Genomic DNA, 15,759 nt, shown 5'->3' on the forward strand with positions numbered 1-15,759 from the left:
CAGTATCATCTACCTTCATGTTGATCCTCCAGGTGAGTGAGTAGAGTTGAGTGTGTGTGTGATCAGAGGTGAAGCTGCTTCCTGGTTGTTGATGTTTGTTGATGTTTGTTTCTAAAGATGTTGTTGATGACCTCACACCTGTTTCTCACCTGCAGGTCAGCCAGAAGACACAGAGCGGGAAAAGGATAGATCTATTGGGCTGAAAGTTGGTCTTCCAGTTGGACTTGTTGTTGTTGTTGTTGCTGCTGTGTTTGTTTGTTTTTTGATCTACAGAAGAGTTCAGCAGAATTCATACCAGCCTCCACCTGAGCCTTTTTGAATAATCAGACCTTTTATTATTGCTTCTCTTCCAGCTTCTCAGAGGGGACTCTGAGCATTCTGGGTAAACACATTTGAGGATATCCTAAAATTAATTCCCACGACATTCAAAGTTTGATGTTAAGTGTCTGAAATTAGACTAAACATTTATTTATTCCAAACCAATTTTTTTTTTGTTCTTCGGGAAATTAAAATCAGTTTATATGTAAGTGAAACAGGAGCAGACTGAAATGTCACATGTGCCTTCACTAAGTGCCAAAAGAACAGTTTTATGAAAATTTAAAATGTTCTTTTTCTTTGGTGTAAAACCTCAACAAACAGACCAGCAGATATTTTCACATTTCATGTTTAAACGTCCATTATAGAGCTTTTAAGAAGTAGAAAACTGTCCCAAAGTGAAAGTTGTGCCTTTAGCTCCTTACTGTCTGCTCATCAACCTCCATGAACACCAGCTGAAGTCTTCATAAGTTTAGTTTAGCAGACTAAACTTGTCTTTATACTGTGAGCTGTAGCTGCTACTTCCTGCTCTCGACCTCCTGCTGAGCTAATGTCTCTTTAACTTTACTTTTAATATCAAACTACCTGCTGCTTGACTTTAAACAGATAAAACACTCATGTTTATATTACAGAAGCTTCTAAAGTTTATTATATTAAGCTTTAAGCACTCCACGCACTTCTTAACTTTGTTATTGCACACTGTATTCAATATATTTGTATGAGCAAGAATCCTGTTTAGTTTTCATTCTGTTTTTATCAGAAACTTTCAGGCCTGTTGACTCAGTTCATGCAGTTTTCAGGACTTTCTGATTCTAATGTTTTTACTGTAAATGTGCCTTCAGATGGTGTCTATTATTATAACGATTTCTCTTTAAAGTATGAATTCATATTGTATTAATTCAAAGTCCATCAATACATATATTTACCTTATTAGTGTATCTGCTGCTGCTCCACATGAAAAATGTTAATATTAGGATATTAAATCATGTTCATTGTATCTCACAGTGACACAGACAGCTGTGAACATCCCATTCATAATCAATGATTCATTCTTCTCTAAAATTTAAATAAACAAATTAAAATACATTTTTCTTCATGTGGTCGTCTGCTCTGAGTCACTTTACAAATCTGCATCATGCTTTATTTTACTCTTACTGTATGAAAACGTGCTGTGAGCGCTTCAGATATGACTCTCAGCTCTACAAGCCTTTATTTTTTTTTCTTTACTTTACTGATGAGCTTTCTGAAAATGGTCGTCTGTGTGCAGATTCTCTCAGACTGGATGAAGACAGATGTCACAGACATCAAACTTCACAGTAACTTCACAGAGCTTTAAATCTGTGGCTCACATGAACTTTGTTATCTGCTCTGAAGGTGACTGAAGTGTGTTTGTGTTCACCACAACAACTCACGTTTTCCATCAGACATCTTTGTGAAACCCACAGAAGCACACGAGAAGATCAAATGAGACCAAAGTTTATTGAACCTGCAGAGAAACCAGATCACTGCTGTGGAGACGACAGCACACTTAGAAATAACATAAATAACAGCAAAGATACTGAAGACATGAAAACATGGATTACATCTACTTTTTAGTTACATAACATTTATTATTGTTGATGTATAAATGTTGTCTTGCTCATGCTTTTATTCTGAAAGGCCTGTTTTCTCGAGCTTCTTAATAAAAGAAAAAAATAACAAAAACTCTCCACTTGAACTTTCTGGTCTCAATGGTTGTGTGAGGTTTCTTTCATGAGGAGAACAAACAGAATATAAACCAGTGTGTTTACAGTGAATGTGTCAGGTCTGAGCTGCTGTGTGGACCAGTTAGAGAGCAGCAGCTGGATCCCAGTGGTTGGACTGGTGGACGACTTCAGTGAGGAGTCGATGACATTTGGCTCTGGTAGAAACTCTGCACGCACAAACACACAGGAGGAGAATATACGCACAAATTATTATTTTTGGCTGTAATTAGTAAACACAGAGTCAGTCTATAACACTGTGTTAAAATTCTATGAGCCTCTCTGTTCTGTTTATATACAGCAAATTTATGAAAGACAAACTGATTTCAAAATAAAAGTCTAAAATCTGTGAGTGGACACTTCATGTTTTCCTGTTGCTAATTCATCACATAAAGATCAACATGTTCACACAGTCTGCATGAATGAATCTACTGATGGAGTCAGACTTATTTATTTACATCATATTAATTTAAACTGGTCAGCTCAATCGTTTCATAGTTTTGATGCATTTTCACAGTTTGGATGAAGTAACTGAACTTTTCTGTTGATGCATTTGTAGTAAATGATGAAGTTTAAGATCAAAACATCCACAGAGACGTGCAGCTTTGTGTCTGACACTTTTTAACAACAAGATTAAAAACATAAAATCATGAAACAGACTGTCTCCTGACACTTCCTGCAGAGTGACAATGAGGAAAATCCCTCCATCCTCACACAGTTTATATACAAAGAGGAAGACGAAGCTACTGTTTCCCTCTTCCTTATACTTTTACTTCAGTCTCAGTATTGCTGTAGAGTATTCCTCGATTATCACGGGGCAGTGGCAGATCCAGACCAAACTAACCGCAGGCTAATATCTAAAGAGGGCAATATTTAAATGTTTAATATATTAAGTTAAGTTATTTTCACTCATTTATTATAAAGATCACAATGTTTAAAATCCACGTCTGACATATTTGGTGGCCTGAAACAGGCAGAGTCCATAATTACAGAGAATCCAGCGATGACTTTCATACCAGCTTTGACGGAAGCTGCGTCTCCTGTCCCCCATTAATGTGACTGGAAATGTCCTCAAACTGGGCAGCACTGGTGGATCATCTTTGTACGTCTGATAAGAGATGAATGCAGAGTAAACATGAGGCTGTAACTGAGGACAATAACTGATCAGTGTTAACTTATTACTTTATTCTGTCATTATTGTTCATTACTGTCAGTTACAATGACTGTATGAATTGTAATGACGCGACACTCTCAGACACACAGGTCTGTTCGACATCACAAACCGCTGGTTGTCCCTCTTCCTCTCCCTCACAGCTCGTCTTCCTCTCCCTCTCAGGACTGTCCCTCTCTGCATCCTCTCCAACTAACTCCTCTGTCTCTCTGTCATCCTGCTCCTCATCATCTCCATCCTCTCTCTACATCGTTCTCTACTGGCCCCTGTCTAACCCCACCTATGCACACGGGGGTTATGTTCAGGGATTTATGTTTGTAGTAAAAGAAGAGCAGCTGAACCTCTCGTCTTTGTTTTTCTTCTCTTTGACGATGATCCGTCCATCATCTGACGTCTTCTTTTCTCACTGCTGGGCAGACTGCAGCTGATCGCTCGCTGCACATGAAACACAGAAAGATAAATAAACCAGTGCAGGTTTTTGCAGGTAGAACAGCTGTTAGCAGTGCTGCCACACATGTGATATAAAGAAGAGTCATAGCATCACAAACATCTTTCTTAGAAACTGGCAGCAGTTTTCAGCAGCTCACATTTTACTACAAGGTCCAAAACCAAGACTCTTTCTAACGTTACACACTGTGGTGAGAAATGAGCTTCACACATCAGTCCTGTGGAGCTCAGGGTCAATGTTGTAGCTGAGATTCATTTACACGATGCTTGGATTCATTCACTGAATTCTACTTTTACTCCACCTGTTTGCTGTCTGGTACAAACACACTATAAACAACACTGTGTGAAGACACTATGGAAGGATAGCTCGTGAAACATCTGCTCACATCTGGTTGAATTCAGTTGTGTACATCCACAAAGGTCAGCTGATCACAGCCTGGACACTGAAAACCTGAAGCTCACATTAGAAACAACTCTGATTATTTTCCTGTGCTGAGCCACTACAAACACTTTGAATGGACTATATATATATATATATATATATAAACAAATAACATATATAACTGATTGCAGTTCTATTCTAGTGACAGAAATATTATTTCTGGCTCAAAATATATAGACCTATTTAAACAAGTCTCTTTTAAATTCCCGCGATGATATCTGGCAAATTCCGGAAATTACGTAATGGCATCTGATAGGCTGAAGGGTTGGGGCGGTCCCCGCCAAAGTTCATTTATATGAATTGTTTTAAGGATTTTAACAGCAGCATTTAACAGATCTGTAGACTAGTTCCGCCTTTGGCAACAATTTTCCAGTCAAATTTTCAGAAACTTTCAGAAAACTTTTCCCGCGAAGTTTAAAAACACTCCGATCTCAGCACCCACAGAACTACGAGTAATGGACCTGACATCAGCCTGCTGCTCTGTGATTTTCACCTGCCTTCTCTCGGCTGTCTCTTCAAGTGAGTTCAACTGATTTTTTGTTTGTTACACTGTAACTACACACTCATAACACACTGACAACACACTGAGGTGGCAGAGATGGATCAGTGGGGTGCTTGTGCCATGATCGGAAGGTCGGGGCTTCACCGACCCTGAGGTATCCCTGAGTAAGGTACCGTCTGTACACACGGCTCCCGGGGCGCTGGACTGGTGGCTGCTCGCTGCTTCACTGACTGAATGTGTTAAATGCAGCGGACTAATTTCCGACAGGATTAATAAAGTACACATTACATTACACTGACAACACACGGTTATACTTGATTATCACAGCGACTCTTCCACTGCTCTTCTCTCTGTGTAAACTACGTGAGCAGCCTGCTGTCACTGTGAGCAGGACACAAATGTGTGAAACAAACTCCACATCTGTGCTGATGTTCGCTCAGTGTTGTACTTACTCTGAAGAGATTTAAAAGTCCCGCAAACTTTGACGAGAACGATGAGAAATGTGACGTCAGAGAAGGGGGCGGGGTTTTCCGGAACCTTCTAAAGCAGAGCAGAGGCCTGGTCCTCTCCCGGTCCTACTTCTTCTAAGTCGTCTGGATATCCTCGTTAAACTTTCTAACAATGCAAAGTTTGCGCTCGGAAGTTGTTTCTACCATCTCTTTAAGGACTGAGGTAAAACGAAACTTTATAAACGAGAAAATCCGTCAAAAGAAGGAGCGAGTAAACGCAACGCTGTCACAAACGAGCCCGAGGTTTTCCTGCTAGTCTTTAAAAAGGGTTGTACTTCCTGTCCCAGTGAGCAGGAGGAAACTGTCTGCTTCACATTTACATGGAAATGATCATTAATGCTGAAGCCGTGTGGGTATCAGTCACGGACCGGCCTCCCCTCGTGTGTTTTTCTATTAAGATCAGGATCATTGCCTGAAAAATGATGATGTTACCGATCAGATTCTTTCATGCTGGCTCAAAATCTGATGGCACTTCTCTGTGTTCATAATTTCATCCATTCAGACAAGATCAACAACACTGACTGACACGCAACTCCAAAAACTAACAGAGCCTCCATCGTGTTTCACAGATGGCTTCAAAAATGTACAATTTTGATTCATCATTTAAACCTTTAACCTCTCTAATCTGTGTCGTTTCCTCTTTCAGTCCAGGAAAACATCATAGCTGTGTCCAAACAGAAGACCATTCTGTCTATTTTATTTATATTTATTTTGAATATTTTGTACTTTGAATGATACACTGGCATAAACATGTATGTGTGTATTTGTGTCTGTTGACCATTTACCCTGATGTGCTGGACCCAGTGTGTATACTTCTCTGCCTGTAGCTCCTCACTCTGATTGGCTGCTGTAAAAGTGAACAGTTAAACTCAGACTTCTGTAACCTCTCTGCTTTGTGTTGTTTCCTCTCTCAGACCATAAAACTATCACAGCTGAGTCTGGACAGGACGTCACTCTGACATGTCGAGCTCCAAACAAGAACATCACAGTCACAGAGTGGAAAAGAGCTGACCTGGGAGAGGAATACGTCCTTTTGTATCGGCAAAAGCGCTTTGATACCACCAACCAGCATCCATCTTTTAAGAACCGGGTGGATCTGCAGGACAGACAGATGAAGGATGGAGACGTGTCTTTGATTCTGAACAATGTGACGACTACTGATAATGGAACATATGAGTGTAGGGTCTACACAAATCAAAATAATGCTCCAGAGATGCTCATTTGCAGCATCTACCTGAGTGTTGTTGATCCTCCAGGTGAGTGAGTAGAGTTGAGTGTGTGTGTGATCAGAGGTGAAGCTGCTTCCTGGTTGTTGATGTTTGTTTCTAAAGATGTTGTTGATGAGACTTTGTAGAAAGCAGCTGGTCTGAGTGATGTGATCAGAGTGCAGTAGATAATGTCTGACAGCAGTTTGAAGAGGAAATGGATTCTGTTCTGTTCTTCACTCATCACCTACCTGACAGCTGACACCTCACACCTGTTTCTCACCTGCAGGTCACACAGGAGGACACACAGAGGATGGAGGGGAGGAGGAAGAAGAAGAAGAAGGGAAGCAGGATAAAGTCAACAGACATTATGGGCTGGTAGCTTCTGGTTTGTTACTTCTTGTCCTCCTTGTTGCTCTCGTGATCGCTTCAAAACTGCCAAAGAAGAATTCATCCAATCATCTTCCTTCTGATGAACCAGCTGACATCTGTTCTGAGATCAGAGTGTCAGGTGGATGAAAACAGCAGCTTTGTACAACATCAAGTCTTACATGGTACTGATGCAGCCTTTTTACTGTTTGGACCCTCAGAGCACTTTGTTACTACACCACTCAAGATGGCGGCGCACACTGTTGCAGCAGCTTACAGCTCTCCGTCTCAGCACTCTTTTCTTTTGTTTAGTTGCTTAGTTTGTACATCCTTCTCATTTCTTTTTGCACTATCGGTTTCTATCAGTAAACACGGAGCTCTCTATCCTACTGAACACCATTAACGAACAGCAGCGGGACGGTGTTCACATAATTGTAGGTGATTTTAATAAGGCCAGCATGAAGTCTACTCCCAAAGATCCATCAGCATGTGAAATGTCCAACCAGGGGAGAGATCACTCTACATCATGTTTACTCCAACATCGAGCCATACCCCTCTCCCACTTCGACCAGTCCAACCACCTCTCCCTCCTGCTCTCCCCAGCCTACTCCCCCCTCAGACGCAGTGCCCACCACAAAGACTGTTACAACCTGAAAACTACAGGACTGCTTCACACAGACAGACTGAGACATATTTGAACACCAGGAGCTAAAACCTTTCACAGGATCAGTACTGGACTATATCAAGTTCTTTGCAAATGTGACTGTGGACAAAAGCATTCGGGTTTTCCCAACATGTTCAGCCTGCTTCCTCAGGGAAGTGCTGCAGGTGCATCAGTACAAAAACCCACAGACTCAGACAGTTTCTTCTCTAAAGCCATAACCACCCTGAACTCACACATGCACCAATAACAGTTACACCACTGTGCAATAACCCAAACTGTATATACAAAACACTATTTATTTACTGTTGTTACACCAGATTGTATATTTGTACAGTTTTTATATTTGTTCCTGTTAATACTGTTCATATGTTAAAAGAACCCCCCCCCCCCCCCCCCCCCATGTTTGCACTGGGTCGGAGATGCTCTGTATCTCATTGTACAGCAACTGTATAGTGACAATAAAGGAATCACTTCTCTTCTTATTCTCACATTTGCCCTTTTCTACTTGTTTTTTTACCTGACATTCTCACACTCAGGGTTTAGTATCTTGTCCTTTAAAACTATAGACACCAGGACTCAAAGCACTGCTGCCTGTACCACCTGAGCAAAGCTGGCCACAGGACAAGTTTAAACGAGAAAACAAACAAAGAAACCCACAGATGAGGCAGCATGTGAAAGTCATGTCCTTAAGAAATGGGAAGAAATTCAGCAAACTCCTGAAACAGGACCTGAGAGATGTATCTGGACCTTCAGCTGATCATCTGCTGTTCACTGAAGCCTCAGAAATGGTCATGAAACACAGTAGGTGTGTGTGTGTTTATCCAGTGTCATCTGCGTGTTTACTCTGCATTTCCTGATTGCTTCAGGTCTGTTTGGGATTCAGGAGATTAATCCAGATTTCACTGGTTGTTTTAAATGATTGTTTAATCAGTAACCTGTCACATGTGAGGCAAATACATTAACCACTACAGAGCTGTTTTAAGATGATCAATACAAGTGAAACAGCAGAAGTCCCCGCTGGAGGTCAAAAGGTCAGATTCAAAGACTATACGACTGCTCTTATCAACTGGACAAACATTTATTTATGGATTTCTAATATTTATGACATTTATTCTGCTCCTTAAATGTTTAATAAAACCAGAGTGTTAACAGCCAGGACATGTGTCTGAATGTGGTGGAGAATTAAGAGAAACACACACATTAGCTACAACTTTACATAACTCGAATGCAGTTCAGTCTGTTGTAGATAAGATATGATCGAGAGTGTTTTTCACAGTCATGAAACATTCACCTGCCTGGACACACCCACACAGAGTAAACACACACACACCTTAACATGACTTGAAAGCAGTTCAGTTGCATGTGGATGATTCTGAGAAGATGTCATGTTTAAGATAAGATGAGATGACCTTTATTAGTCCCACAGGTGGGAAATTTGTTTTGTTACAGCAAAAGTGCAAAGTTATGTAGCAGAAATTAGAAAACACTGGAATGCAATAAAATACAATAGAATAAAATAAAATACTATATACAATAGAATAAAATAGAATAAAATAATATATACAATAGAATAAAATAGAATAGAATAATATATACAATAGAATAAAATAGAAATACAAATACTATATACAACTGAGTAGGAAAATGCAAAAGTACAACTTCGTCAGAAGAAGAATTGCACATATAGCAGTCTTATTGCACATTTGTGGATGTGTGTGTTTGATCAGTTGAAGTCTTTATTGTGGAGTCTGACAGCAGTGGGGAGGAAAGACCTGTGAAATCTCTCCGTCCCACACCGTGGGTGCCACAGTCTCCCACTGAAGGAGCTGCTCCTGCATGGGGTGTGAGATGTTGTCCAACAGGGATGACAGCTTAGCCACCATTCTCCTGTCACTCACCACCTCCACTGGGTCCAGAGGGCATCCTAGAACAGAGCTGGCCCTTCGGATCAGCCTGTTCAGTCTCTTCCTGTCCCTGGCAGAGATGTTGCCGCCCCAGCAGACCACACTGTGAAAGATGGCTGAGGCCACCACAGAGTCATAGAAGGTCTTCAGGAGTGGGCCCTCCACTCCTGAAGACCTGAGTCTCTGCAGCAGGTACAGCCTGCTCTGCCCTTTCCTGTAGAGGACGTCTGAGTTATGCGTCCAGTCCAGTCTGTTGTTCAGATGAACACCAAGGTACCTGTAGCTGTCCACAGCCTCAATGTCCATACCTTGGATGTTCAGGGGTTGCAGTGGAGGATGTTTAGTGCCTGCAGAAGTCTACCACCAGCTCCTTGGTTTTACTGGTGTTGATCTGGAGGTAGTTCAGCTGGCACCAGTCCACAAAGTCTTGAGTCAGTCCTCTGTACTCCTTGTCGTCCCCATCAGTGATGAGGCCGACTATTGCAGAGTCATCAGAGAACTTCTGCAGGAAGCACTGGGTGGAGTTGTGGGAGAAGTCTGCAGTGCAGATGGTGAAGTTCTCTCCTAACCTGGGTGGTTGAGAGAGACAGGCTGGAGCCTTGTATTGATTGTGTATTGGATGCTGTTGTTGGGGCTGGGGAGGAGTGAGCAGGGTGAATAGAGGTGTGAAGTGTCTAGGGTGTCAGAGGTGGAACAGCAGCAGTGGGGGTGGGTGAGTCTGCAGCCGATGTTGGAGACTGCCTCATGGCTGAATCAAATCTGTTGAAGAAATGATTCAGTTCATTTGCCCACCTCACATCCCTCCCAGGCAGAGAGTTCTGATGTTTGTGGCCTGAGATGGTTCTGAGGCCTCTCCAGACTTCACCAACGTTGTTTTGTGAAGCTGGTTCTCCATCTTCTGCCTGTAGCTGTCCTTCCCATTCCTTATCAGTCCCCTCAGCTCTCTCTGCACCCTTTTCAGCTCCTCCTTGTCTCTAGAGTTGAAGGCTCTCCTCTTCTGCTTGAGGAGAAGAGGAGGTTTCATAAAAAGTGTTTAGTGTTTCATAAAAAAAACTGTTGCGACTGGTTAGTTTCACTTTCATTGTTCTGATTAGATCTGAATCTGTCACTGAAATGCAGTTAGTGTTACCTTCACTTCTATGTTTCACCCTCAGAGATATAGATCTAGAAATGTTTTGTTAAATGAAGAAGCTGTCAGAGTACTGTAAGAGTTTAAAGGTGCAGCCAGTATTTTTTTTTAGGTTAATTTCATGGAATAAAGGAACATTTTACTCATAAATATACACAATGATCAGGATGTAATTATGTATTCCTCAAAATCGATGCATTCTCATGAACTCAGAATGAATGAATGAATCCATTTTCCCTGAGTTGTACAAGTTTTCAGTCCCTTCGTGTTTTTATCTCTGAAATAATCTTAAAGATGTAAACTTTTGATTTCACCTCCAAGAATGAACATCAGATAACAGGAAAAAATCAGTGCTTGTTCCCTGTGCAATAAATACTTGTTGTAACCTGAGCTTACTTTATCTTATTTTGGCACTTCTTCTGATAACACTGTTACACTTAAATGAAAACCACTCAGTCGTTTCCTGAAGCTCTCAGAAATGTATCTGGGATAATGAAATCTTTAGTAATGAAGATGCTTAACACCAAATTAATTTCAGTACATCATCATCTGTCTTCACCCTGAATACTCAGTGCCTCCTAAATATAACATACATAAATATAATATGCAAGAATAAATAAAGAATATACACATAAAACAAACTTATTGCACTGAGGTGTGAAGCCAACACAAGATGAAGGATCCTTCTTTGTTTCAGTGTCAGCTGGGAAGCAGTTTAAACAGAAGAGTTCTTCCTCTTTTTCTTTACTTTTTGCACGTAATACAATTTGATTTCAGTCATCCAATTTATAAACACAATAACTACCACACACCGTTTTAAAGGGATACTGTCGTTTTTTTTTTTTGTGTGTTTGTTGTTGTTTAATTTGCTCATGTGGTCATTTGCAACACGCAAAGCAGACAAAAAAAGACATTCAGCTCCCAGGAAAGTTAAAAGCTCCAGCCCTTTAGCAGGCAGGGTTTTGTCTGACTGCTTTGTGTGTGTGTGAGGAGAATATCGTGTGAGGTTGTTTTTCAAGAGTGAACTGTGCAAGTGAAAGGAACTCTTAATGCTTCAGCATACTGAGACATTCTGGACATTTCATGCTCCCAACTTTGTGGGAATAGCTTGGTGTGACATCACGTGTTTCACAGGTTTGAGATTCACTCATACTAAACGTCTTTATTGATTCGAGCCACTCTACACCTGTAAAACAATCTAAAAATGTTAAGTTATTTAATATTTTCTATATCTTTGGTTACTTTAGAAATGTTACAGCATGTCAGACCAAAATCTGAGGCGATATTCCCTGCTGTCACGCGTGCGCTCGTTTAACCGGCACGTCACCTATACAAGCTTTGAGTCATTAGCATATTCAAGCTGTTTGCACATGAGTTACCTTTCCCGGAAATCTCATGTGCAAACATGCACATAACTCCGCTCAACATGCAAACATGCACATGAGTTTAAGTGCATCGATACAGAACGTCACATCACTACATTTCTTGTCTTGTTGTGATCGCTGACGTCTCGCTTGTGGTTTCAAATTCCTAAGGTGTCTTTAAGTCCGCCTCATAAAATCAGAATTGATATTCTAAAAGGTGCTTATGTTTATGTTATTTGACATGTCGCCAGGAACCTTTGAGATATTTTCATGTTTTATAAAACTAAAGTGATAAACAACATGAGCATTGCCTCAAGAATATTTTTATGTATTTCCTATTATTAGCAGGCTGTTACAGCACGAAACACCCTAAACCTAACCTAACTGTGGTTATGGGGAAAAAAGCAGAGAAAGTGCTTGAACCACAATCTTATCATGTAAATCAGCCTATTAATATAGGCTGATTTACATTTTACTAAACATGGGGGTGGGGTGGGTTATTGTGGGTTATTGTTTTAGGCGGAGGTGAATTTTCAAATTGCACTCAAAGGCAGCACGTCATTAAAAATAACTCCTCCCAACACGCTTTAGACAGAAGCTCATGAAACATGTTTGCTGTAACATCTCCGTCGCTCTGCTGGACTTTACTGTCTGTCTCCCTCGTTGGATTTACCTGTGCAGGTGAGTTTGATTTTAAAATCTTATTGATTTATTTCTTACCCGCTGTTAGATGTTAGAGCTGCTTTAGTTTGGGCTGCTAACAGAGAGGACACTCTTTCCCTGGCAGCAAGTAATGCCAGAAAGTGAATGTTAGTTTTTGGATGTAGGGGAGACCGGGGATAGTTGTAACATTTTTGACATTTCTGTCTGTAAATTAGAGCTCTTTTAAGGTAGTGGATTCAAAATGTAATGCAAAGTATTTACATGTCTCTGCTATTAAATAGTGCAGCTATTTTCTCTGCAGCACAATTACCCATTGCATGGTATGGTCTCAAACACAAAGAGTGAACTGTTACAATTAACCCCATAGTCTGGGTTAGTTGTAACATATCCTGGGGTGAAATGTAACACAATAAAATAAGGGTACTGACAAAACATTAACATGTAATCTTTGTTTATTCAACACATGAATGCACTTAGAGCCATTTATGTAACTATGTGTGTGTGTGTGTGACAGAATGCAGAAATCTAGCTTTTGAACATATGCCAACCCCCCAAAAAAGACAAATTATGGAATTTTCTGCAACTGAATATTTCATTAATTTTGGTTGGTCTTCCTGGCTCAGTGGGCATTGTAACCTACAACTCTTGCACCAACTTTTGAACATAAAAATGAAGCTGAATAAATGTAGTTGTGCACCAGCATTGCAATTCCACTGCGATGTCCATGAGAAGAATTACTTCTTTCATGGCTTACCTTGGTGTGGTTTGCAAAGTGCTTCAGAAAGATGAGGAAATCTGTTTCTTGCACCCATCCTGATTTATTTCCACTACCAGTACTTCCTACTGGTCCATCTCTGACACAGTGGTCTGCATAACGTATGTGTGGGAACACAAACAGTGGAGGAATTGTGTTGCCAATGGCATTAACCGCATATACAAAGGTGACCAGTGAACCTCTCTCTGCTGATGTTGTTGCCTCAACTTGTTTAATATAAGTTAAAGTAATAGTGTGGTAAGTTGTAACATCTGCATTATTGTTACAACTAACCCAGACTGTTGCTGTTACAACTAACCCAGACTCCTATAGCCATGAACTAGCTAACATTACAGCCAACGGCTAAAACATTAGCACTAAAGACCGACACAGAATATATCCCCATAGACATACAAATAACATAATTTAAGTTTGATGAGTTTAACTGCAAAGCAGCTAATTTTTCACATGTGATAGAAGAACTGAATTGGGCATTTGCAGGATGAATCACATCATTTGACATTTACCCTGATTGGAGAAATTGGAAGTGTTACAACTATCCCCAGTCTCCCCTACTCACACACATTTACAGTTTGTATGATTAAGTTGTGACAAGAAGAGTCTGCTGTAAACAAAAACGTTTATAACTGTATTACTAGAAGCTCATCATCACCATCAGTTCTGCCTTTTACAGCAGGCATCGCAGTGTCCTGTTGCTTCACTATGAAGCGGTGTGACTTAAACATGTTTGAACTCCTGCATCAAAAACAGTTTTGTTGTATCGCGCTGTAAAGATTTATTATTCCTAATTCATCCTCTCCACAGTTCTGATAATGAGAAACCTACATTTACTTCATGGGCACCATTCCTTAAACTGTGCACTGATATGCGCTCGGTTGTCTCTGAGTTAATGTGCGCTGAGCACAAAGAGGAAGTATCTATTTAATATTATTTTTTGACATCAAGCGATCAGATCTTTTATGTCCGCGATAGAATTAATGTGTCAGTCCGGTAAAGCAACGTGTTCATATAATTTGGAAATGTTAATGTTAATACAGCTGTTCCCTGTGTTACTACAGGAATGCAGTTTACATGCACACAAGTGCATTCAATTGAGCAAGATCGAAGAGTAGCAGATGATACTGCACACATATCAGATACACAGGCAGGTATTTAGAGAAATATTTTATTGCCAAGGAAAAAAATCTAAACAAAAAGTCACAAGTCTTAAATTTAAAACTACCAAATAAATAAAATGATTGACAAACAAGATTAAAGACAGGATAAATAAGATACCGTCCACACGGGATGGAGGGTGGACAAAGGACCTTCTCTTTATGTGTCTCCTTTATTTTCTTGTTATTGGATTTTTCCTCAGGTATGAAAGAGCTTGTCACAGTTTTTCATTTTTTTATGTTTTGGGCTACTTTTAGGTAAATTCACAACATGGTGACAATAAATCTCAAATCTTTCTTTAAATCACACATGTACACACGACAAGTTTCTATACTGCAGCTTGGCCTCTTATGATAAAGGAAAAAAACCTGCAAATTATTGATTACAGGGTCGGAAATATGTTTCGCTACACAGATGCAGGCTAATAAAAACAAAATGACACAAATGAAATGCAGTTTTACAGCAACTGGAGATACTTTATACTCTGTGTGATACAGTGGTGTGTGTGTGTGTGTGGTGGCAAATGCAAAGGCCTGTTTAAAAAAATAATAAAAAAGAGAGGTGTTACATTTGGTAAATGCAGTAAGTATACACATGTTTCATATAAATATAGTCTAACTTTATATTTTTAGTGCACATAATTAAACATAAATCATCAATTTTGATTGTACGTACTGTATAGCTTATATAATAAATATGTAGCCCAATAAGTATAAAACAGTATAAAACCTTTTTGATTTTTGCCATGCTTGGTAACACTCTTCAGTATAACCGTATGTGTGTGAATTTACTTTTTTGTATTACCACAACAAAAAAACACTTAAAATCCTAAGTAGTAGTTATAGTTTTTTTGTGTAAAAATCAGACATGTTTAGTAAATTATTTTCATAACTAGAAATGCAAATAGAAATTGTAATAAAAAATTATATATATATATATATATATATATATATATATATATATATATATATATATATATATATATACATACATATATACATATATATATATAAAAATAAAGTTATTTACAACTAATTTCCTAAAATGCGGCCAATGCCTGAGGTGTTTTTTTTTTTCTTTGTACAACCATTTAAAAATACTACTCGAACAATCAGGTGTCACAATAGGAAACAAATAACAAATTATTTGTGCCATAGTTTGTCCAGCACAAGACAGAGGAGAGACCTGCAGGCCTGACAGCAGCTGTATCACTCCTCCTGTTCTCCACCTGCAGAACTCACTATCAATCTCTCTCTCTCGCCGGCATCACTCCCAAAACTTTCCCGTCTTCCTGAACAACCAAATCCCACAGATTGCCTTTTTTAAACTAGTCTGCATGGTACACTTTTCCACCAATAGCAAAGGGGTTACAGTCTCCCTCCCCCCCACCCCCTTTCCTTTTT

The 15,759-nt window shown here is 39.7% G+C and overlaps 2 protein-coding genes across 13 annotated transcripts in view; one reads left to right on the forward strand and one right to left on the reverse strand.

Moving 5' to 3' along the window:
• The window catches only part of LOC146521484 (T-cell surface glycoprotein CD4-like), a 60,298-nt gene extending 51,103 nt beyond the window's left edge, over nucleotides 1-9,195 (forward strand). Inside the window, exons 1-3 of one of the 3 annotated variants that reach the window (XM_085155127.1) lie at nucleotides 4,527-4,636; nucleotides 6,043-6,384; nucleotides 6,623-9,195. In XM_085155127.1, the coding sequence (XP_085011253.1) occupies nucleotides 4,573-4,636; nucleotides 6,043-6,384; nucleotides 6,623-6,852 (636 nt within the window). In that variant the 5' untranslated portion in view covers nucleotides 4,527-4,572 and the 3' untranslated portion in view covers nucleotides 6,853-9,195. Of the gene's footprint in view, nucleotides 1-4,526; nucleotides 4,637-5,179; nucleotides 5,292-6,042; nucleotides 6,385-6,622 lie in introns of those variants that run through there. The other 2 variants (XM_085155126.1, XR_014873335.1) reach the window with 2 other exon arrangements.
• The window catches only part of LOC146521480 (uncharacterized), a 172,611-nt gene that overhangs the window by 107,654 nt on the left and 49,198 nt on the right, over nucleotides 1-15,759 (reverse strand). The window lies entirely within an intron of this gene.

Source organism: Neolamprologus multifasciatus, chromosome 3 (assembly GCF_963576455.1).
Source record: "Neolamprologus multifasciatus chromosome 3, fNeoMul1.2, whole genome shotgun sequence".
Classification (NCBI taxonomy): domain Eukaryota; kingdom Metazoa; phylum Chordata; class Actinopteri; order Cichliformes; family Cichlidae; genus Neolamprologus; species Neolamprologus multifasciatus.